This window comes from Mustelus asterias, chromosome 14 (assembly GCF_964213995.1).
Source record: "Mustelus asterias chromosome 14, sMusAst1.hap1.1, whole genome shotgun sequence".
NCBI lineage: Eukaryota > Metazoa > Chordata > Chondrichthyes > Carcharhiniformes > Triakidae > Mustelus > Mustelus asterias.
This window is the reverse complement of record NC_135814.1, coordinates 85,589,229-85,612,936: the sequence shown is the minus strand read 5'-3', so window position 1 is coordinate 85,612,936 and position 23,708 is coordinate 85,589,229. Positions and strand designations below refer to the sequence as shown.

The following is a 23,708-nucleotide window of genomic DNA, read 5'->3' as shown; positions in this document are numbered from 1 at the left end:
TTTTCCCATTTTCACTTGATTAAAAATTCCGGAACTCTGAAGTGTGTACAAGCTTTGTGGCATTTTATATTAGCGTGGTTTCTAGTGGCATCCTAACATTGATGACGATGCTATAATATAAATTAGTGATGATGTTGCTGCTGGAGGAACCGAGAATGACACTTATGCTGTTGTTTTGCAAATGTCTTTTGGGAATGGCAGTTCTGCCACTGCAAGTGTAAACAGATGGCACTAGCTGCCACTTTACAGGGGCCAGGACTTGGTATGGATTCCCTTGGTAGTCTTTGGGGAATATTCACAAGGGGTGGGACAATGAGTGCAGTTGATCGTCACATTTATTAGAACAGATTTTCTTAAAATTAATCCTTAGAGGGGATGGAGATTAAGGTTTGTGAAAGATTGTTCCAGTCCTCAACTGTTTTTAGGGAGGAGGGGGTGGTGGAAGCAGACTTAGTTGAAGATGGTTATGAACTCTTCAAAGTTGGTTACTTTTGGACTAAATGTACTGCTTAGAAATATTTGATAGTTTATTCAAAATTACATAGAGATTTGATTTATTATTGTCACATGTATTGTATACAGTGAAAAGTATTGTTTCTTGCGCGCGATACAGACAGAGCATTCCGTTCATAGAGAAGGAAACAAGAGTGCAGAATGTAGTGTTACAGTCATAGCTAGGGTGCAGAGAAAGATCAACTTAATGCAAGGTAGTTCCATTCAAAAGTCTGACAGCAGCAAGGAAGAAGCTGCTCTTGAATCGGCTGGTACGTGACCTCAGACTTTTGTATCTTTTTCCCGAAGGAAGAAGGTGGAAGAGGGAATGTCCGAGGTGCGTGGGGTCCTTAATTATGCTGGCTGCTTTTCCGAGGCAGCGGGAAGTGTATTCAGAGTCAATGGATGGCATGTCAACCTGGAGTCATAGAATCATAGACTACCTACAGTGCAGAAGGAGGCCATTTGACCCATAGAGCCTACACCGACAACAATCCCACCCTGGTCCCACCCCCGCAACCCCACACATTTACCCTACTAATCCCCCCGACATCCCTCTAACACGAAGGAGCAATTTAGCATGGCCAATCAACCTAACCCGCACATCTTTGGACTGTTGGCTTTTCTTTGTTTCTGGAGACTTTGCCAGCCTATGACCTGACCAGCTGGGATTTACTACTATCTCGCTGTCATAATAATGAAGAAAAAACACCGAATTACATCTGGAAATATTGAACTTTAAATAAGACCCGTTTTTCAAAATGGACACACAAGACAAAGATGGCTGAGCATGGAGAGTTGGTCACTGGCTGAATTACTGGGGCATGATGCCCTGCGAGACAATGGAACCACCCTGTTTACAGGCAAAGGTTCTTTTAAAGCACCCAGAAACTAATTGCCATTTCCTGTGGAGACAATGGGAGAACAGTGTCATCTCACCAAAAGATATCCTGTGTATGATGTCCAGATGGATTTGTGGACTTCACTTTTCAGGAACATACAAAGACTATATACAATATACAAATAAAAGCCAGCTGAAAAGCTGTCCTAAGCTGAACCAGTGCTGGGGTGATCCCGGAGCATATATGACACCAAAGAAGAAGGTGCTAGCAACAGCACCCTTGAAAAAGCTTTTTGCAGGAATCTTGCTCTCTGATTGTTAAAGTAAGACAAGTCATCAAAGACCCAGCTGAAACGGAAACAGGGAAGCTTCTCCACCAGACTGCAAAACACTGGAATCTCCAAACCCACTACTCACCTGCTGAAGTTAACGCTACTAGAATCTCAAAACCAACTATTCACCTGCTCAAGTCAACACTATGGAATCTTGAATCACATCCATATGAGCCGTAACGCTCAATCATCTATTCCTCATGAGTCAAGACTTTTTTGTATACTTTCTTAAACTTACTTTGGACTCAATTCTTGTTTCTAATCTGTATGAATGTTTCTGCATGTGTTTTATCATTTTCTTGCCTTTTGTAGTTAATAAACTCACTCCGTCTTTACTCAAGAAAACCTGGTTAAATTTTCTCCTTTTAAAACATAAATATTGGGCAAAATCTTGCCCAATAATGGCAGAGTGTTGTTCCTGGTGAGAAAACTGGTGTGTTTCTCTCCAGAGCAACCGGTTGGTTTTCTCTCCAGATTCTACAGCACTCTGCCAAAAACAATCAGGGGGGTGTGAATCACACCATCATAGAGGTGGGCATAGCTTAAACACGCTGGCAAACCCGGCTGCTCGGAGATCGGGCACCATCTTATAGGGCACCCTGATCAAAACTCCAATAGATCTCACCTTACCCCACCACCGAGGCTTCAGGAGCTCCCCTTCCCATCCCATAATCAGAGCCGGAACCCCACCCGCTGCCCCCCCCCCCCCCCCCCCCCCCCCGCATTATGCTCATCGCTGGCATCCCACATTCCCACTCATCGGGCCATACCCGGCTCACAAGCATAGCAGCATTAAACATTCACCCCCCCACCCCACTCCCCCCCACCCACCCATGAGGCTCCTGCTGGGTTGACATAAGAACTAGGAGCAGGAGTAGGCCGTCTGGCCCCTCAAGACTGCTCCGCCATTCAATAAGATCTTGGCTGATCTTTTCGTGGACTCAGCTCCACTTACCCGCCCGCTCACCATAACCCTTAATTCCTTTACTGTTCAAAAATTTATCTATCCTTGCCTTACAAACATTCAATGAGGTAGCCTCAACTGCTTCACTGGGCAGGGAATTTCACAGATTCCTCTTCAACTCAGTCCTAAATCTGCTTCCCCTTATTTTGAGGCTATGCCCCCTAGTTCTAGTTTCACCTGCCAGTGGAAACAACTTCCCTGCTTCTATCTTATCTATTACCTTCATAATCCTATATGTTTCTATAAGATCTCCCCTCATTCTTCTGAATTCCAATGAGTATAGCCCCAGTCTACTCAGTCTCTCCTCATAAGCCAACCCTCTCAACTCCAGAATCAACCTAGTGAATCTTCTCTGCACCCCTTCCAGTGCCAGTATATCCTTTCTCAAGTAAGGAGACCAAAACTGTACACAGTACTCCAGGTGTGGCCTCACCAGCACCTTATACAGCTGCAACATAATCTCGCTGTTTTTAAACTCCATCCCTCTTGCAATAAAGGACAAAATTCCATTTGCCTTCTTAATTACCTGCTGCACCTGCAAATCAACTCCTTGAGATTCCTGCACAAGGACGCCCAGGTCCCTCTGCAGCATGCTGCAATTTTTTACCATTTAAATAATGGTCCATTTTGCTGTTATTCCTACCAAAATGGATGACCTCACATTTATCAACATTGTACTCCATCTGCCAGACCCTCGCCCACTCTCTTAGACTATCTATATCCCTTTGCAGACTTTCAGTATCCTCTGCACACTATGCTTTGCCACCCATCTTAGTGTCATCTGCAAATTTAGACACACTACACTTGGTCCCCAACTCCAAATCATCGATGTAAATCGTAAACAATTGCGGTGCCAATACTGATCCCTGAGGCACATCACTAGTCACTGATCGCCAACCAGAAAAACACCCATTTACCCCACTCTTTGCTTTCTGTTAGTTAACCAATCCTCTATCCATGCTAATACATTACCCGTAACACCGTGCACCTTTATCTTATGTAGCAGTCTTTGGTGTGGCACCTTGTCAAATGCCTTCTGGAAATCCAGATACACCATATCCACAGGTTCCCCATTGTCCACTGCACATGTAATGTTCTCAAAGAATTCCACCAAATTAGTCAAACACGACCTCCCCTTCATGAATCCATGCTGCGTCTTACCAATGGGACAATTTATATCCAGATGTCTTGCTATTTCTTCCTTGATGATAGATTCAAGCATTTTCTCTACTACAGAAGTTAAGCTAACCGGCCTATAGTTACCCGCTTTTGTCTACCTCCTTTTTTGAACAGTGGCGTCACATTTGCTGTTTTCCAATCTGCGGGAACCACCCCAGAGTCCAGCGAATTTTGGTAAATTACCACCAGTGCATTTGCTATTCCTCCTGCCATCTCTTTTAGTACCCTGGGATGCATTCCATCAGGACCAGGAGACTTGTCTACCTTTAGCCCCATTAACTTGCCCAACACTACCTCTTTCGTGATAATTCATGTCATCAGTTCCTGTCATCAATTTTTGGCATGTTATTTGTGTCTTCCACTGTGAAGACCGACACAAAATACTGTTCAATGCCTGAGCCATTTTCTCATTTCCAGTTATTACATCCCACTTTTCATCCTTTAAAGGACCAATGTTTACTTTAGCCACTCTTTTTTGTTTTATATATGTGTAGAAACTTTTACTATCTGTTTTTATATTCTGAGCTAGTTTACTCTCATAATCCATAGAAACATAGAAAAACTAAAGCACAAACAGGCCCTTCGGCCCACAAGTTGTGCCGAACACATCCCTACCTTCTAGACCTACCTATAACCCTCCATCCTATTAAGTCCCATGTACTCATCCAGGAGTCTCTTAAAAGACCCTATTGAGTTCGCCTCCACCACCACTGACGGCAGCCGATTCCACTCGCCCACCACCCTCTGTGTGAAAAACTTACCCCTAACATCTCCCCAGTACCTACCCCCCAGCACTCTAAACCTGTGTCCTCTCGTAACAGACATTTCCACCCTGGGAAAAAGCCTCTGAGAGTCCACCCGACCTATGCCTCTCAGAATCTTATTCACCTCTATTAGGTCTCCTCTCATCCTTCGTCTCTCCAAGGAGAAAAGACCGAGCTCCCTCAGCCTATCCTCATAAGGCATGCCACTCAATCCAGGCAACATCCTTGTAAATCTCCTCTGCACCCTTTCAATCTTTTCCACATCCTTTCTATAGTGAGGCGACCAGAATTGAGCACAGTATTCCAAGTGGGTCTTATATAGCTGCATCATTAACCCCGGACTCCTAAACTCAATCCCTCGATTGATAAAGGCCAGCACACCATACGCCTTCTTAATCCATCTTACTTTTCTTTATAGCTTTTTTCATGGCTTCCTGCTGACCTTTAAAGATTTTCCAATTCTCTAGGTTCCCACTAATTTTTGCCACTTTGGATGCATTTTCTTTCAATTTGATACCCTCCTTTATTTCCTTAGATATCCATGACTGATTATCTATTTTTCTACAGTCCTCCCTTATCACTGGTATATACTTTTGCTGAGCACTGTGAAAGATCGCTTTGAAAGTCCTCCACTGTTCCTCAGTTGTCCCACCATAAAGTTTTTGCCCTCAGTCTAACTTAGCCAACTCCTCCCTCATCCCTTTGTAGTCTCCTTTGTTTAAGCACAAGACACTGGTATTGGATTTTACCTTCTCTCGTTCCATCTGTATTTTAAATTCAACCGTACTGTGATCGCTTCTTCCAAGAGGATCCCTAACTGCAAGATCATTAATTGTTCCTGTCTCATTACACAGGAAGAAGTCTCACAACACCAGGTTAAAGTCCAACAGGTTTATTTGCTACCAAATAAGTGACCAAAATGGTTGACGAAGGAAGGGCCGTGGATGTTGTCTATATGGACTTTAGTAAAGCGTTTGACAAAGTCCCTCATGGTAGGCTAGTGAAAAAGGTTGGATCCCATGGGATAAAGGGGGAGGTGGCTAGATGGGTGGAGAACTGGCTTGGTCATAGAAGACAGAGGGTGGTAGTGGAAGGGTCTTTTTCCGGCTGGAGGCCTGTGACTAGTGGTGTACCGCAGGGCTCTGTATTGGGACCTCTGCTGTTTGTGATTTATATAAATGATCTGGAAGAAGGAGTAACTGGGGTGATCAGTAAGTTTGCGGACGACACAAAACTGGCAGGACTTGCAGATAGTGAGGAACATTGTCAGAGGCTACAGAAGGATATAGATAGGCTGGGAAATTTGGGCAAAGAAATGGCAGATGGAGTTCAATTCTGATAAATGCGAAGTGATGCATTTTGGTGGGAATAATGTAGGGAGGAGCTACACGATAAATGGAAGAACCATAAAGGGTGTAGAGACGCAGAGGGACCTGGGTGTGCAAGTCCACAGATCTTTGAAGGTGACGTCACAGGTGGAGAAGGTGGTGAAGAAGGCATATGGCATGCTTGCCTTTATAGGACGGGGCATAGAGTATAAGAGTTGGGGTCTGATGTTGCAGATGTATAGAACGTTGGTTCGGCCGCATTTGGAATACTGCGTCCAGTTCTGGTCGCCACATTACCAGAAGGACGTGGAGGCTTTGGAGAGAGTACAGAGGAGGTTTACCAGGATGTTGCCTGGTATGGAGGGGCTTGGTTATGAGGAGAGATTGGGGAAACTGGGGTTGTTCTCCTTGGAAAGACGGAGGATGAGGGGAGACTTAATAGAGGTGTATAAAATTATGAAAGGCATAGATAGGGTGAACGGTGGGAAGCTTTTCCCCGGGTCGGTGGTGACGTTCACGAGGGGTCATAGGTTCAAGGTGAAGGGGGGGAGGTTTAACACAGATATCAGAAGGACATATTTCACACAGAGGGTCGTGGGGGCCTGGAATGTGTTGCCGGGCAAGGTGGTGGAGGCGGACACACTGGGAACGTTTAAGACTTATCTAGACAGCTATATGAACGGAGTGGGAATGGAGGGATACAAAAGAGTGGTCTAGTCTGGACCAGGGAGCGGCGCGGGCTAATTGTTCCTTGTTTCTCGTTTCAAGGCTTCATTCTATGATCATCTTGCTGGTGCCAGTACAGAGCGAGACTGCGGATAGTTGGGAACCTGTCTCGGGGGCAGGGAATTCATATGGTGTACGTGGAAGTGGAAATGACTAGGGTTGGGAAGCATTTCCCGATCAGGGCCATTGTGATCTCCTGGACTCGTTTCGATCGCCTCAGGGGGTCGGAGAGGAATTTCCCAGATTTTTTTCCCCATATTGGCCCTGGGGTTTTTCACTCTGGGTTTTCGCCTCTCCCTGGAGATCACATGGTCTGGAATGGGGGGGTGGGGGTGAGTTAATAGGTTGTAATGAACAAAGCATCGTAGCTGTGAGGGACAGCTCGGTGGATAGGATATTGGTATGTAGATAGGCTGGAAAATTGGGCGGGGATCCTGGATTCAGGATTCAATCCTGGACCGGGGAGCGGCGCGGGCTTGGAGGGCCGAAGGGCCTGTTCCTGTGCTGTATTGTTCTTTGTTGTTGTTGTTGTTCTTACTGTGCTTACCCCAGTCCAACGCCGGCATCTCCACATCATCATTACACAGGACCAGATCTGGGATAGCTTGCTCCCTCGGAGGTTCCATTACACACTGTTCAAGGAAGCTATCGTGGATACATTTTATGAACTCCTCCTCAAGGCTGCCTTGACCGACCTGGTTTGACCAATTAATATGTAGATTAAAATCCCCCATGATAATTGCTGTACCATTTTTACATGCATAAGTTACTTCTTTGTTTATTTCTCACCCCACCATGATGTCATTATTTGGTGGCGTATAGACTACGCCTATCAGTGACTTTTTCTCCTGACATGGCAGTGCCAATCTGGCAGTGCCAACCTGACAGTGCCAAACTGTGCCAAGGAGCATTGCTGGGGCACTACCTGGCCATGTCCCTGTCCCCTCAGGGCTATACCTCCTTTATGCCCTGGGGGAAACCCTCACGGTTCCTGTCTGTGCTGATCTGTTGTGAGCCATGCTGATGTGACATCACGTTGGCCTGTTGTCAATGTCTGGCCTGGGGGGAGGGGGGAGGGCGAGTTAATCGTATGGAAATGCATGCTAATACATGCAAAGCAGGTTCACACTCACTGTGGGTTTGAATCTAATGATGTCACTGGCGAGGGGCGGGGAAGATCCGAAGTCACCGGCGACTTCCTTATCTTGAGCCCCCCCCCCGCTGGCATCCTCGAAGATGGCAAACGTGGGCTCAAGATTTTGCCTATTTGGACCGGGAAAAGGGAATTTTTTTCTTAGATTAATCTTGTTGCGGCCAGCAGAGAGGGTTGAATAAAGAAAGAGAGCCAGTTCATCCCACATCACCTGGGCAACAACAATTTGGGGGCATCCTAGCCGCGCTGTAACAGATTGAGGGATCTTACCCAGGTTAATTGTAATAAAACGAGCTGCTTGGTGTTGAACTTTCTCAAGGAGGGTAATATTTTAAGCAGGATATGGGTCTCCAGTAGCTACACTATGCTGTGTGAGTGCTCTAACCAATGTCTGCTACAGCATAGCCTTCATTGTAGTTCACAAACCCAAGCATTTTGGACGTCTTGGAGGCTGCATGGTGACTTTCCCTTCCACTTCAAATTATTTTGGATGTGGATTCTTTAGCACATTGTATAGTTGAGTACTGATGGACATTGAGTATTGCTGATTTGCATGTTGTCGCAGGGATTCACTAGGTAGATTCCAGAGTTGGGAGGGTTGGCTTATGAGGAGAGGCTGAGTAGACTGGGACTATACTCATTGGAATTCAGAAGACTGAGGGGGATCTTATAGAAGCATATAAAATTGTGAAGGGAATAGATAAAATAGAAGCAGGGAGGTTGTTTCCACTGGCGGGTGAAACTAGAACTAGGGGGCATGGCCTCAAAATAAGGGGGAGCAGATTTAGGACTGAGTTGAGGAGGAACTTCTTCACCCAAAGGGTTGTGAATCTGTGGAATTCCCTGCCCAGTGAAGCAGTTGAGGCTACCTCGTTGAATGATTTTAAGGCAAAGACAGATAGATTTTTGAACAGTAAAGGAATTAAGGGTTATGGTGAGCAGACGGGTAAGTGGAACTGAGTCCATGAAAAAATCAGCCATGATCTTATTGCATGGCGGAGCAGGCTCGTGGGGCCAGATAGAGTCATAGAGTCATAGAGGTTCACAGCATGGAAACAGGCCCTTCGGCCCAACTTGTCCATGCCACCCTTTTTTTTTAAAACAGCTAAGCTAATCCCAATTGCCCGCATTTGGCCCATATCCCTCTATACCCATCGTACCCATGTAACTATCTAAATGCTTTTTAAAAGATAAAATTGTACCCGCCTCTACTACTACCTCTGGCAGCTTGTTCCAGACACTCACCACCCTCTGTGTGAAAAAATTGCCCCTCTGGACCCTTTTGTATCTCTCCCCTCTCACCGTAAACCTATGCCCTCTAGTTTTAGACTCCCCTACCTTTGGGAAAAGACATTGACTATCTAGCTGATCTGTGTCCCTCATTATTTTATAGACCTCTATAAGATCACCCCTCAGCCTCCTACGCTCCAGAGAAAAACGTCCCAGTCTATCCAGCCTCTCCTTATAACTCAATCCATCAAGTCTGGTAGCTTCCTAGTAAATCATTTCTGCACTCTTTCTAGTTTAATAATATCCTTTCTATCATAGGATGACCAGAATTGCACACAGTATTCCAAGTGTGGCCTCGCCAATGTCTTGTATAACTTCAACAAGACATTCCAATTCCTGTATTCAATGTTCTGACCGATGAAACCAAGCATGCCGAATGCCTTCTTCACCACTCTGTCCACCTGTGACTCCACTTTCAAGGAGCTATGAACATGTACCCCTCGATCTCTTTGTTCTGTAACTCTCCCCAACGCCCTACCATTAACTGAGTAAGTCCTGCCCCGGTTCAAGCTACCAAAATGCATCACCTCATATTTGTCTAAATTAAACTCCATCTGCCATTCGTCAGCCCACTGGCCCAATTGATCAAGATCCCATTGCAATTGGAGATAACTTTCTTCACTGTCCACTATGCCACCAATCTTAGTGTCATCTGCAAGTAGATGGCCTACTCCTGCTCCTAGTTCTTATGTTCTTATATTCTTATGTTGCATTTTTCTCCATTGAATTTAACTCCCCATATATTGGCCCATTTGATGAGATTATTTAAATTTTCCTGAAGATGAACCTCATCTGCTGCTTCAGCAATGGCTCTACTAGACTGGGCAGTCATCTGCAAAGACTCTTGTCTGTCTTGATGTTCCATCCTGGATGTCATTTATAAAGAGGAGAGACAAGGGTGGACCCAGGACTGTACCTTGGGGCACATTGCTTAATACTGGTTTCCAGTTCGAGACTTCCCCATTCATTGTGACTCTTTGTTGCTGTTTGGTATGAAATGTTCTTATCCACTGCTTAGCATTTCCTCAGACTCCATAACAATGTGGTTTGTCCAGTAGCTTCCCATGTGGTTTGAAAGCCTTGGAAAAATCTAAAATTGCTAAATCTGTGGGACTTGTTTGCAATTCGAATTTGTATATGGCCATGTCTCTCACATCAAGCAAAGTTCACAGCGAGGAAAGTAAATTCATAAATGTGATTTTTAAATGAAAGCAAATTGAGGCACTAGATTGCCACAGAGTAGCCCCACTGGGAAATACATGGCTATGCTCAGCATCTCTTGATGGTAGCGCAGTTTAGGAATGACAACTCGGCGAATGGAGAACTGCCATTGCAAACACATTCTCCCCCCTGTCTGGTTCAGTATCCTGATGGCCTGGGCCCTTTTGTTAAAATGCTACTTTGTAAACAGAGCTTTAGTAGCAGAAACAAAATGGAACTAGGTACTTGTCTTTGGGAAATTCACCTGTAGTTTCTGCAACAAGACGATCATTTGTGTGTCATGAAGTTATATTTGTACTCTGATAAAGTGACGTATTCCATTGAATATACAGTAGCACCAAGCATTAACTTTCCTGTACTAAGGCAGCTATACTGAGGTATGTAAAAGCAGTGAAGCAAGACGTAGTTATAGGCACTTTGTATTCTGCTACCCAAGTTCCATTCACAAAAGTCATAAACTGCAATTTCCTTATTATAAAGGCAAAATACTGTGGATGTTGGAATCTGAAACAAAAACAGAAAATGCTGGAGAAACTCAGCAGATCTGACGAAGGCTCATCCAGACCAGAAATGTTGGCTCTATTCTCTCTCCACAGATACTGTCAGAACTGCTGAGTTTCTCCAACATTTCTGGTACAATTTCCTTATTGTTGGCTGTTAAGATACCATCAAAGTTGCGTTAAGGATACCCATTGAAAGTAACTATAACAATGGCATAAATATAAAGTACTAATTGTAAGTTTACGTGGTTAGCATAAGCTAACTCTCCTCCTTTCAATAAAACAATTTGATTTGAGTTATTATTGTCATGTGTAGTGGGATACACTGAAACAAATTGGGCCTAATTTTACTATTTTGAGTCTAAGTGCTGAATCCGGGCATCAAATAGATCCACGCCTGGAATCCTCTTTCCAGCGTGCCCATACGCGTTTTGCTGGCTCCAGTCCGATCCGCGCTGTGGGTGGGGCTTAGCGCTGGCGGACTGATCGGAGCTCTGAACTGCGCATGCGCAGTTAAAAAAAAATCTGACAGAGCGCGCCTGGGCTCGAAAGAAAAAAAAAGCAGAAAGCGGAGAGAGCGGCTCTCTGACGATCATCCTCTGGTCGGGGGAGGTGTCCGCTGCCAGTCTGCAGCCAATCAGTGGGGAGGGAGGGGGCAGGGGGGTCCGCTGTCACTCTGCGGGCAATCCCGCCTCCCCGTCGGAGGAATGAATCCCTCCTGCTAGAGTGGACGTGTGGCCATGCCATCCCACAAAATCTTCAGGATGAAGCAATTCCTCGCTAAGAAGATGAAGCAGAACCGGCCGATTCCACAGTGGATCCGCATGAAAACCGGCTACAAGATCAGTACAAGTCCAAGAGGAGACACTGGAGAAGGACCAAGCTGGGTCTGTAAAGGGATACACCATCACTGGTTTGCCCCCCCCCCCCCCCCCCCCCCCCCACCAACCAGAGGATGACCTGGGTCAGAGAGCCGTTGCAGGCTCTGAGCCCGCTCTTCGGAAGCTGCAGCGACGACTTCAGACTTTTATTTACCAGGTTGTTAAAAGCACGGATCCGGATCAGGCCAAAAGACGGTTAAGTGGGATTTGGCGGTAGAGTTGGGCGCGCGGTTCATTAAGTCGATTTACATGCATGCTAATGCATTTAAATTGTTGGGCCACCTGATCCAGGCACGGGCTGGACCCGTGCCTGAATCTGGTGTTGGTAAAGCCGCGATCTGCCCGGAATCGGGTGCAGATTGCCATATAGGCCCGAAGCCCAACTTTACCGCGATTTCGTGCCTGAAAACGGGCGTGAAGATTTGGTAAAATCAGGCCCATTGTCTCTCGTGTTGTACAGACAAAGTATACCATTCATAGAGCACATAGGGGAGAAGGAAAGGAGAGGGCACAGAATATAGTGTTGCAGTTACTGATGGGATGAAGAGAAAGATCAGCTTAATATATGATAGGTCCATTCAAAAGCTTGAAGGCAGTGTGGAAGAATCTATTCTTGAGTCGGTTGGTACGTGATCTCAGATTTTTGTATATATTTCCTGATGGAAGAGAGTATATCCAGGGTGTGTGAAGTCCTTGATTATGCTGGCTGCTTTTCCGAGGCAGCGGATAGTGTAGATGGAGTCAATAGATGGGAGGCTGGTTTGCATGATGGATTGGGCTACGTTCATGACCCTTTGTAGTTTCTTGTGGTCTTGGTCAGAGCAGGAGCCATACCAAGCTTTGATACAACCAGAAAGGAGGCATTCTATGGTGCATCTCTAAAAATTGGTGAGAGTCATAGCGGACATGCTGAATTTCCTTAGCCTCCTTAAAACGTAGGGGTGTTGGTGGACTTTCTTAACTATTGCATTGACATGGAGGGACTAGGACAGATTGTTGGTGATCCGAACACCTAAAAACTTGAAACTCTCAACCATTTCCACTTCATCACCATTGATGTAGACAGGGGCATGTCCACAATTACGCTTTCTGAAGTCGATGACGATCTCCTTCGTTTTATTGACATTGAGGGAGAGATTATTGTCATCGTACCATTTCACCAGATTCGCTATCCCGTTCCTGTATTCCATCTCGTTATTGCTTTAGATGTGACTCACTACGGTGGTGTCATCAGCAAACTTGACATTGGAGTTGGAGCGGATTTGTTTTTTCCCCTGGGGTTTCAGAGTAGGGTTTTGATTGGGTTGATTGACAGAGTAAGAGTTTTAACAACACCAGGTTGAAGTCCAACAGGTTTATTTGGTAGCAAATGCCATTAGCTTTTGGAGCCCTGCTCCTTCGTCAGATGGAGTGGATATCTGCTCTCAAACAGGGCATACAGAGACACAAAATCAAGTTACAGGATACTGATTAGAATGCGAATCTCTACAGCCAACCAGGCCTTAAAGATACAGACAATGTGAGTGGAGGGAGCATTAAGCACAGGCTAAAGAGATGTGTATTGTCTCCAGACAGGACAGCCAGTGAGATTCTGCAAGTCCAGCAGGCAAGCTGTGGGGGTTACTGATAGTGTGACATGAACCCAAGATCCCGGTTTAGGCCGTCCTCATGTGTGTGGAACTTGGTTATCAGTTTCTGCTCAGCGACTCTGCGCTGTCGTGTGTCGTGAAGGCCGCCTTGGAGAATGCTTTCCCGAAGGTCAGAGGCTGAATGCCCGTGACCGCTGAAGTGCTCCCCCACAGGAAGAGAACAGTCTTGCCTGGTGATTGTCGAGCGGTGTTCATTCATCCGTTGTCGTAGCGTCTGCATGGTTTCCCCAATGTACCATGCCTCGGGACATTCTTTCCTGCAGCGTATCAGGTAGACAACGTTGGCCGAATTGCAAGTGTAGGTACCGTGTACCTGGTAGATGGTGTTCTCATGTGAGATGATGGCATCCGTGTCGATGATCCGGCACGTTTTGCAGAGGTTGCTGTGGCAACACAGCAAAAACCGCATCGACTTCCTCAGAAGACAAACACGGGACACGGTGGACAGAGTACCCTTCGTCGTCCAGTACTTCCCCGGAGCGGAGAAGCTACGGCATCTCCTTCGGAGCCTTCAACATGTCATTGATCAAGACAAACATCTCGCCAAGGCCATCCCACACCCCCACTTCTTGCCTTCAAACAACCACGCAACCTCAAACAGACCATTGTCCGCAGCAAACTACCCAGCCTTCAGGAGAACAGTGACCACGACACCACACAACCCTGCCATAGCAACCTCTGCAAGACGTGCCGGATCATCGAGTACATTGGCACTACCCATGAGGTATTAGGCAGTGCCAAGGGGGTGGGACCAGAGGGGGCAGGGCCTAATGGGGCAGGGCCTCTGGAGGAGATCAGTGGGGGTGGGGGGGTACCGCTGCCACTCTGCACTATGATCAGTGACAGAGGGAGCGAGGCCAGCAATCGGGACTGGCCATCAGGGTGTGTGGGGGGGTGGGGGTCGGGATCGCTGGGTGGCGCACAGAGTGTGGGAGACTTATTTTGAAACTGAAAGAACCAACGGGATTTACTCCAGTTTTTACGCAAATTCGACACTTAGAATTTATTTGGGAGAATCCCACTCCTTATCCTCAAACTAATGCCAAAAATAGAAAGAATTGTTGGGGTCCAGTCGGGCTTCATAACATACTTTGGGGTTTCTGCTCTGGTACCCTAACATTGTTTATGACATGAATGCTGTAAGTCACTGGCAGAGTGACCTTCTTGATTTCTCTGTAAAGTCCCTTGTGTTTCTCTCTCTCTCACACAGATCTATGCAAAGTCCTTTTGTTATCTTGTAATCCTATTATGTTTTCATTAGGCAATAAATTTGTACTTGTAATAATTGGCAGTTTAATGTCTTCCAAATTGCTTTTGATGATTTTTGCAGAATAGTGATGGAATGTAACCTCACATTGCTGACCACAAACATGGCATCTATCAAAAGAACTGGCAAACGGCAGCAAACTGTGCAAACACAGCAGCAGCTGCATTCTCACTGCCCATGGGTAGAGATTGTACATTTTTCTAACTTCTTCAAAGAACAGAAAATGGAAACTGAATACCCAACGTCTAAACAGATTGTGAAAATCAACATCAAATCATTTGCAAATGACTGAGACATACTTTCTCAAACAATAATTTATTTTGCTGGGCTGCAGATTATTTTAAGCTTTGCACCAATCTTTGTATATTCAGCTGGTTTTGATTAATCCTACATAAATGGCATTTTTAACGTTCTTTCATGAGATGTGAGCATCGCTGGCAAAGCCAACATTTGTTGTTCATCCCTAGTTGTCCTTGAGAAGATGGTGGTGAGCTGCCTTCTTGAACCACTGGAGTCCATCTGGTGTAGGCACACCCACAGTGCTGTTAGGGAGTTCCAGGATTTTGATCCAGTAACAGTAAAGGCATAGTTCCATGTCAGGATGGCATGTGTATTTTGTATATGGTACATACTGCTGCCAATATGCATGGGTGGTGGAGGGGAGTGAATGTTTAATGTTAAGGATGAGGTGACGATCAAGTGAGCTGCTTGATCCTCGACGTTGTCGACTTTCTTAATTATTGTTCCCTTCCCCACGCTGTAACCCTCAATTCTCTTCCTGTTTTTCCTAAAGGTGCTGGATCATGCTGGGCTGTGGTTCCTTCAGTGCTACATCGACGTGGACTGCTGTTAATGTTGGATCCTATTTAGCATTGAAAGGTTAATTAGTGATGGGTGGGAGAATCATAATGTTGTCCTCATCTAATGGTCACAAAAAGTACGGTTCAAACAACAGTCACTGGCTAGTGATCAGAAGCCGGAACCGTGTCTTGTATTTCTCCATTCTAATCTGGGGTGATGTGGCCACATATATTACCCTCACTGCCACACACCTGACATTAGCCATCTCAGCACAGATTGAATTTCAGGGCTTCCTGGAATGTATGACTTGGATTCTTACAAGGCAGTACATTTATCAGTTAGGGAGTGTTGCAGGTTTTGACGTCAGCCTCTTAATTGATCACAACTTTACCCTTCGAGTAACCAGACCAAGTCACGGAGTTCTCTTAAACTGCTGTTTTAATGCAAGCTATAGCAAGGACGCTGGAAAGCTACAGTTCACATCTCGGTAGCTCGCCAGAGTGGCGTATCCCGAGATACATAAGCAATTATAGTTTTCAAGTTCGGTTACAAGTAATTAGCATATACCAATCACAATCACTTGCTTCATATAATATCCAGTCAGCGTGAAAACTTAATACGTCACTGCTACAAAGTTATCATAGCTCCTTCCTATGGATCACTCCCTTCCTAATTACAGATGTCTGATTTAATGAGCTTTGCCCAGACTAATAGCCTTGGTGCCTATCTGTGAAGGGTCTTATAAGAAGACTTGTGTTTTCATATCAGAAAGTGAAGTGAAGTGTGATTATTAAACTTGTGTGATTATTAACCCTTTCAGGGAGTTTACTGTAATCCCTTCCTTTTTAAAAAAAAGGAAAAGTAATTGAGATTAAATAGCAAATAAAATTTCAAATGAGTAGACATGTTTATTTTGCTGAGTTCCAAATATTGATGATGCCTTAACAGATTTTCAACAGGAAGAGGAATAAAACTGCCATCTTATTCAGGGCCGTAGAAGAAAGTGAATTGACTGCTGCACTAAATCCTACTTATTGTGTCATGTAAAATTTAAGTATTTTATTCATCCCTATGAGCTATTTTACATGGCTGTTTGTTACCGATGAAAAATAATTTTTAACGGGATACAGAGATTCTTCCGTTGTTTTGAGTGGATGTCTATTTCCCCACCTCCAATCTTCTTTGTAATAATTTTAAGGCAGTTTCTTTCTCCTCCCACTCACATACATGCAAAATATTTCCTCTTACCATAAAATGCTGTGTGGGAATTCAATCTGTGCACAATGCAACAAGAGAATGAAAGTGTCGCCTACACTGAACATCTCCAACTTGGATCTGAAAATGCTTCACTTAACCTCGATGGTGTAACATTTGTTTTTTTAACTCTATCCAATTAACAAACTCTCTGTTTGTGATCTTTGTGAGGTGTAGCACGATTTGCATCTTTAATTTTATTTCTTTCTGTAGAGATTCTGAAATGCTAATATTCTGATGATTTATTTTAATAATCAACACATTTTTGTTTTAAAGAACACAAATCTAGGGTCCAGCTAGTGTTTTCCCTCCCTACAGATGCTGCCAGAGCTGCGGAATTTTTTCAGCATTTTCTGTTTTGTTTCCGATTCCAGCATCCACAGTATTTTGCTTATTTCAGTTTTTTTAATTTGATGTAATGAGGGGATTCTTACCAGAAAATGGCAGAATGTTGGTTCCGGTGAGAAAAACGATGTGTTTCTCTCCAGAGAAACATGCCAGTCTTCCCTCCAGATCTTACAGAGAAACAGGTGGGCATGTTTCATGCCATCGTGTGGAGGGGCGGGGCCTCAACACATGATGGCGGCTGCACTGAGGTCGGGGCGCCATGTTTAAAGGGTGCCCCAGTCAGAGCAAACAATGACCCCCCCCCGCTAAGCCCACCACATAGGTCTCACGGGCTCCCCCGTGATCAGGACCGACATTTATCCACTCGCCGCCCATGCCCCCCCCCTCGATCAGAGCTCACATTGGCGCCCCCCCCCTACCCTGCCCATATAAATGAATCCCCTCTCCCACATGAGGCTCCCACCGGGGTCCATCCCTGACACTGCACCTGATATGGTGCCAACTTGGCAGCGCCAACCTGTGCCATGGGGCAATGCCGGGGCACATGGCCAGACAGCTGCCTGGCCATCTCCATCGCTCCTGGGAGTTATATTCACTATTATGCCCCCGGGGGGAATCTCACAATAGGTTCACGTCTGGGCGAACCTGTTGGAAATCGTGGCGTGATTTGAATATACAGCAGGAGGTCAATATCTGGCAGGGGGTTTTTTAAATTATATTTAGATCGAGTAAAATGAATGTAAATCAGGTTAATGCCCGTTACAGGTATGAACCTGATGATGTCACCGACGTGGGGTGGCCAAAATCGGAAGTCACAATCTTGCTGACAAAATTTGGTAAAAATTACAGAGCAGAAGGAGGCCATTTGGCCCATTTTTTCCATGCCAGCCCAAGGAAACCCAAATGCCCTTTCTTAACCCACCTTCCTGCACCCGGCCCATAGTCCTGTAGCTTACAGCACGTAAGGTGCAGATCCAGGTACTTTTTAAAAGAGTTTAGGTTCTGTGCCTCCACCACCAACTCAGGCAGCAAATTTCAGACACCCACCACCCTCTGTGTAAAAAGATTCTTCCTCATGTCCCCTCTACACTTACTGCCACTTATCTTGAATCTATGTCTCCTGCTTCTAGAATTCTCCACCAAGGGAAATAATTTTATTCTGTCCACTCTATCTCTTCCCCTCATAATTTTGTACACCTCTTCCAAGTCACCTCTCGGCCTGCTTTGTTCCAAGGAAAATAACCCCAACCTATCCAATCTCTCCTCATAGCTACACTTTTCCAGGCCTGGCAACATTCTTGTAAACCTCCTCTGCACTCTCTCCAGAGCAATCTTGTCCTTCCTTCCTGCGGTGACCAGAACTGCACACAATACTCCAGTTGAGCCTCACCAGTGTTTTATACAATTCCAACATTATATCCTTACTTTTATATGCTCTATCACTGCCAATGAAGGAGAGAATTCCATATGCCTTCTTTACAAACTTGTCTACTTGGACTGCTGCCTTTAGGGACCTGTATATTTGTATACCAAGATCTCTCACTTCATCTACGCTTCTTGGTATATTCCCATTTACTGTGCATTCCTATGACTGTTTGACCTCTCATTTCACTATGTTAAAATCCATCTGCCACTTTACCGCTCACTCCACCAACCCATCGATTTTGTTTTGTATGTTTTACAGATTATAGCTGTCCAATACATTATCCGCTACTCGGCCAATCTTTGTGTCTGTAAATTTCCCAATCGTGTCCCCCACATTCATATCCAAATTGCTAATACATAACACAAACAGCAAGGATCCCAACACCAAACCTTGTGGAACACCATCTGTAATAACTTTCCATTCACAAGGGCATCCATCGACCTTTGTTTCCTGTTACTAAGCTAACTTTTGCCACGTTACCCTGTAAACCATGGACTTTTACTTTTCTGACCAGTCTGCCATGTGGGATCTTGTCAAACATCCGTGTACACAACATCCACAGCACTACCTTCATCAATCCCTCTTGTCACTTCCTCAAATAATTCATTCAAGTTTCCGAGGCAAGCCCCCCGGTCACGGGAATCGGAGCAGGCTAGGGGCGGACAATGGGAAGGTCTGTTGACCTCGGGCAGGATTTTACGGTTTCAGGATGAGTGAGGCCATGAAATACTGTGCATAATGTTTTTTATTTAGTATACATGTTACTAAAGTTTGGAAGAACAAAATAATTGTTCTGTCTATATTTGTTGTAAACTAATGTTTTGATTTGATTCATTATTGTCACATGCATTAGTATACAGTGAAAAGTATTGTTTCTTGCACGCTATATAGACAAAGCATACTGCTCATAGAGAAGCAAAGAAGAGGGTGCAGAATGTAGTGTTACAGTCAAAGCTAGAGTGTAGAGAAAGATCAACTTAATATAAGATAGATCCATTCAGAAGTCTGACGGCAGCAGGGAAGAAGCTGTTCTTGAGTTGATTGGTACGTGATCTCAGACTTTTGTATTTTTTTCCTGATGGGAAAAAGTTTATTAGTGTCACGAGTAGGTTTACATTAACACTGCAATGAAGTTAGTGTGAAAATCCCCTAGTCGCGACACTCTGGCACCTGTTCAGGCACACCAAGAGAGAATTCAGCATGGCCAATGCATCTAACCAGCTTTCGGACTGTGGGAGGAAACCAGAGCACCCGGAGGAAACCCATGCACACACGTGGAGAACTTGCAGACTCCACACAGACAGTGACCCAAGCTGGGAATCGAACCTGGTGCTGTGAGGCATCAGTGCTAACCACTGTGCTACCGTGGTGCCAAGGTGGAAGAGAGTATGTTCGGGTTGCGTGTGGTCCTTGATTATGTTGGCTGCTTTTCTGAGGAAGTGTAGACAGTGTCAATGGATGGGAGGCTGGTCTGTGTGATGGACTGGGCTTCGTTCATGACCCTTCTGTAATTTCGTGCTGTCTTGGTCAGAGCAGGAGCCATACCAAGCTGTGATACATACACAAGCTGTGATACATACACAAGCTGTGATGAAATGGTAATATACGAAAACCAACTCTAAAGGAAGCAGCACTAAACTTGTTCTATTCTAGAACTCTGGAATTGGAACTACACAGCTCAGCAAAATTGCTCAGACTGTCAAAACTTTGTTTCTTAGTTTTAATTCAGATGTTATAGAAAGCTGTTTGACATCATTCATTGACTATATTCTCCAGACAGTACGCAGTATCCATGGCCGCATCACACTGTTGCATCGAGTCAGTTTAGATTTCACCCTTAGATTACTGGAAAACCCCAGCAGATTTTGCTGTTCACACATAAATTTAATTACCATTTGGAACAACAATGGTTTACGAGGTCTTAGTATCGTAAAAATAGAATTAGAATCCAACAATATCACTCTTTCTTCTCTGAATGATACTGTATTTCAATTTTGTTCGATATTATTTGGTGAAATCTTTTCTCAAGTTTTAAGTTTTCTCTTACTTACGTTTGTCGTCTTTAGGTTTTACCAAGCATTGTTCCATAGCAGAGAGGGAAGGCACGTAGCATAACGTTGGGTTTTTTCCAAAGAACAGTGGCAAAACCAATCTTCAAAAGTGACAAATATATGTATTTTAACTGATCTGTGTTAAAATAAGTTCCCCTAACCTCTCCCGTCGCCTTCCCCCCCCCCCCCCCCCCCAACCCCCTTATCCCCACAAGCATTATTTTACTTTGAATCTTCATTACATGTGTCATTCTTCCTTCTCACATCTCTTGGATTTCTCTTGAAGGTACCCAGTTGTGCTGGAGTACTATTGTATATAGTGAGGTGATTCAGTCAAATAGCAGTTCTACATGTGAGAGACTGCAGCGTTACCAATATCAGCAGGTTACTTGAGATTGAAATAAATTTCACCTAACTGGATCCTGACTTCACCTGATACCTGCCCATATATGCTTCCAGATTGACAGTTGGACCAGGAATGGTCCAACACCACCCCTCCCTCTTTCTCTCTCAGATCCAGCCCCAATGATTAAGGCAACTGAGATCAGGATTGGAACCAAGGACTGTCCGAGACTATTGAAGGAGCTATAAAAGCGATTTTAATTCGTGGATTACTAACAAAGTAATGTTTTACTCTTTTTCTTTGTCAGGGTAAAAGAGTAGCTGACATTTCCAACCACCTTGGCGTGAAGCACATTGTATTCAGTGGTCTTGAGAATGTCAGAAAGCTGACCAATGGAAAGCTGGATGTGCCGCATTTTGATGGGAAGGGGCAGATCGAAGATTACTTCAGGGAACTTGGTGCTCCCATGACAAGTGTTAGAATGCCTGACTACTTTGAAAATTTCCTTGATGTGCTTAGGCCTGTTAAATCAGACAAAGGTTATTATGTTTTAGGTAAGTTATTGGAAAGCCTAAAGTGTTTTTGAAACAGCTAAATGGTTGGTGTTATAAGTAAATATTTTCTACTGCTCTGGAGAGTTATGACATTTTGAAGTACAGTTTTCCTCTTTCTCTTCTGAAGCTACAGATTCTTTTTGGGGTATGGCCCATGTGTGGGGTTGCGGGGATAGGACAGTACCTGGGTGAGATTGTTCTCAGTCCGGGCTTGATGGGCTGGATGACCTCCTTCTGCCTGTAGATTCTATGATATGGACCAACAGCTCTCCTGCACCTCACCTAAATAGAGGTCTACAAAATTATGAGATGCCTAGATAGGGTGAATAGTCAGAGGCCTTTTCCCAGCGTGGAAGGGTCGACTACGAGAGGGCACAGGTTTACGGAGCGAGGGGATAGGTTTAGGGGAGACATCATTCATTGACTATATTCTCCAGACAGTACACAGTATCCATGGCCGCATCACACTGTTGCATCGAGTCAGTTTAGATTTCACCCTTAGATTACTGGAAAACCCCATCAGATTTTGCTGTTCACACATAAATTTAATTACCATTTGTAACAACAATGGTTTACGAGGTCTTAGTATCGTAAAAATAGAATTAGAATCCAACAATATCACTCTTTCTTCTCTGAATGATACTATATTTAAATTTTGTTCTATATTATTTGGTGAAATCTTTTCTCAAGTTTTAAGTTGCGGGGAAAGTTTTTCACACAGAGGGTGGTGGGTGCCTGGAACGCACTGCCAGTAGAAGTGGTAGAAACAGGCATGTTAGCAACATTCAAGGTGTATCTTGATAGATACATTAATGGGAGGTGAACAGAGGGATAAAAACCATGTATTGACGCAAGCTTGGTGGGCCGAAAGTCTTGTTCCTGTGCTGTATTGTTCTTTGTTCTTTGTAAATGTTCTTTATGTTCAAGTATGGGCAATGAATCTTGACAGCCGATTAAATTATGGAGGACATGGTCCAGTCAGTCCTTTATATGAGTAATTCTTCCAGGCATCCAAAACTACATTAGACAGCAAACAGGAGCTAGACATTGGCTAGATTTTCCTTTCCATTCTTTGGGGCACTATAGCCAATCCCAGCTACTGCCTAGCTGAAATCGACTAACTTAGTGCAGGTTGGAGGGTTTTAACCAAACACATTCCTGATCTGAGGGGCACTTACCTCTTGATCTACGGCAATATAAACATTCTGAATTTTGAATGTGAACTTCAAGTTAGAAATTTTCTGAATTTTGCTTTTATCCTAATGTGGATTTACACCAATATTGATTCCATTCTTTCAGTTCAGATGTATTCAGAATTCATGTTGAAATAATTGAGGTTGCCAATGGAAACAAGGTTAAAATTGCGTTATTAAGCAACGAATAGAACAGAAACGAGTATTTCACTTTACCAAGTCTTGATAGTCAAGTTTCAAACAACATTGCACTGTAACTGTGATCAATAAGAGAAAACATTATAGCTAAGGTGAGTTAAATTCCTTATAGAAAGATTTTTACTAATTGATTAATTGTATTTGCTGATTCATTCTATTCAATTTCTGTTAATATTTAAAAAATAAAAACAGAAAATGCAGGATAAACGCAACAGGTCTGGCAGCATCTGTGGAGAGAAACAGAGTTAAAGGGTGGAATTTTACCAGCACGTCCGCTCGAGGTTCATACAATCCCGCTCGAGGCCAACGGAGAATGATGCTCTCAGAGCCCCTGGAATAGGGGCGGGCATGCCGGTAAAATTCTGGCCAAAGTTTTGGATCTAAATGATCTTTCTACAGAACTGAAGGAAGGTAGGAATGTGCAGAATTGTATAGTGGGAAAGTGGGTGGAGGAGGTGGGGCAGAATAGAAGACCAAGAATAGGTCAGGACTAAAGAGATGTGGACAAATTTGTCATGGACAAAAGACAATGGTGCCATTAAGGGCTGAAGAGTGCTAATAGCGGCAAAACGTGAGATGGCAGAGTGTTTAAATGGGAGCCACTGAACAGCCGGGGACAGGTGGTCAAGTGGGGGAGGAGTGGGGTTATGTTGGGACAGGCCAAGGAGCTGAAAAATTACTGACAACAAACTACAAACGGTAATATCCCTCTGTTCCTCGCCACTGATACTGCCAGACCTGCTGAGTTTATCCACCATTTTCAGTTTTCATTTCAGATCTTCAGCATTTTGCTTTTAAGTATTTAAAAAAATGTCTGAGTTAAATCTTGGTGAACATGTAAGAAGATGAAGAGAATGGTTGAAAAATAGACAAATTAATCTTTTTGATGTTGCTAGATTTCATTGTACACCCATGAAGCCTTTGCATTTGTCTGTTGTTAATTTTTCTGTTAT

General features: G+C 44.3%; 1 protein-coding gene across 1 annotated transcript in view; it reads left to right on the top strand.

Annotated features, from left to right (window-relative positions):
• Positions 1-23,708, top strand: part of LOC144503414 (nmrA-like family domain-containing protein 1) — a gene marked incomplete at its 5' end in the record, with an annotated part of 119,909 nt that overhangs the window by 81,132 nt on the left and 15,069 nt on the right. Inside the window, one exon of the mRNA XM_078227722.1 lies at positions 21,118-21,364. Coding sequence (XP_078083848.1) covers positions 21,118-21,364 — 247 coding nt within the window. The remainder of the gene's footprint in view (positions 1-21,117; positions 21,365-23,708) is intronic.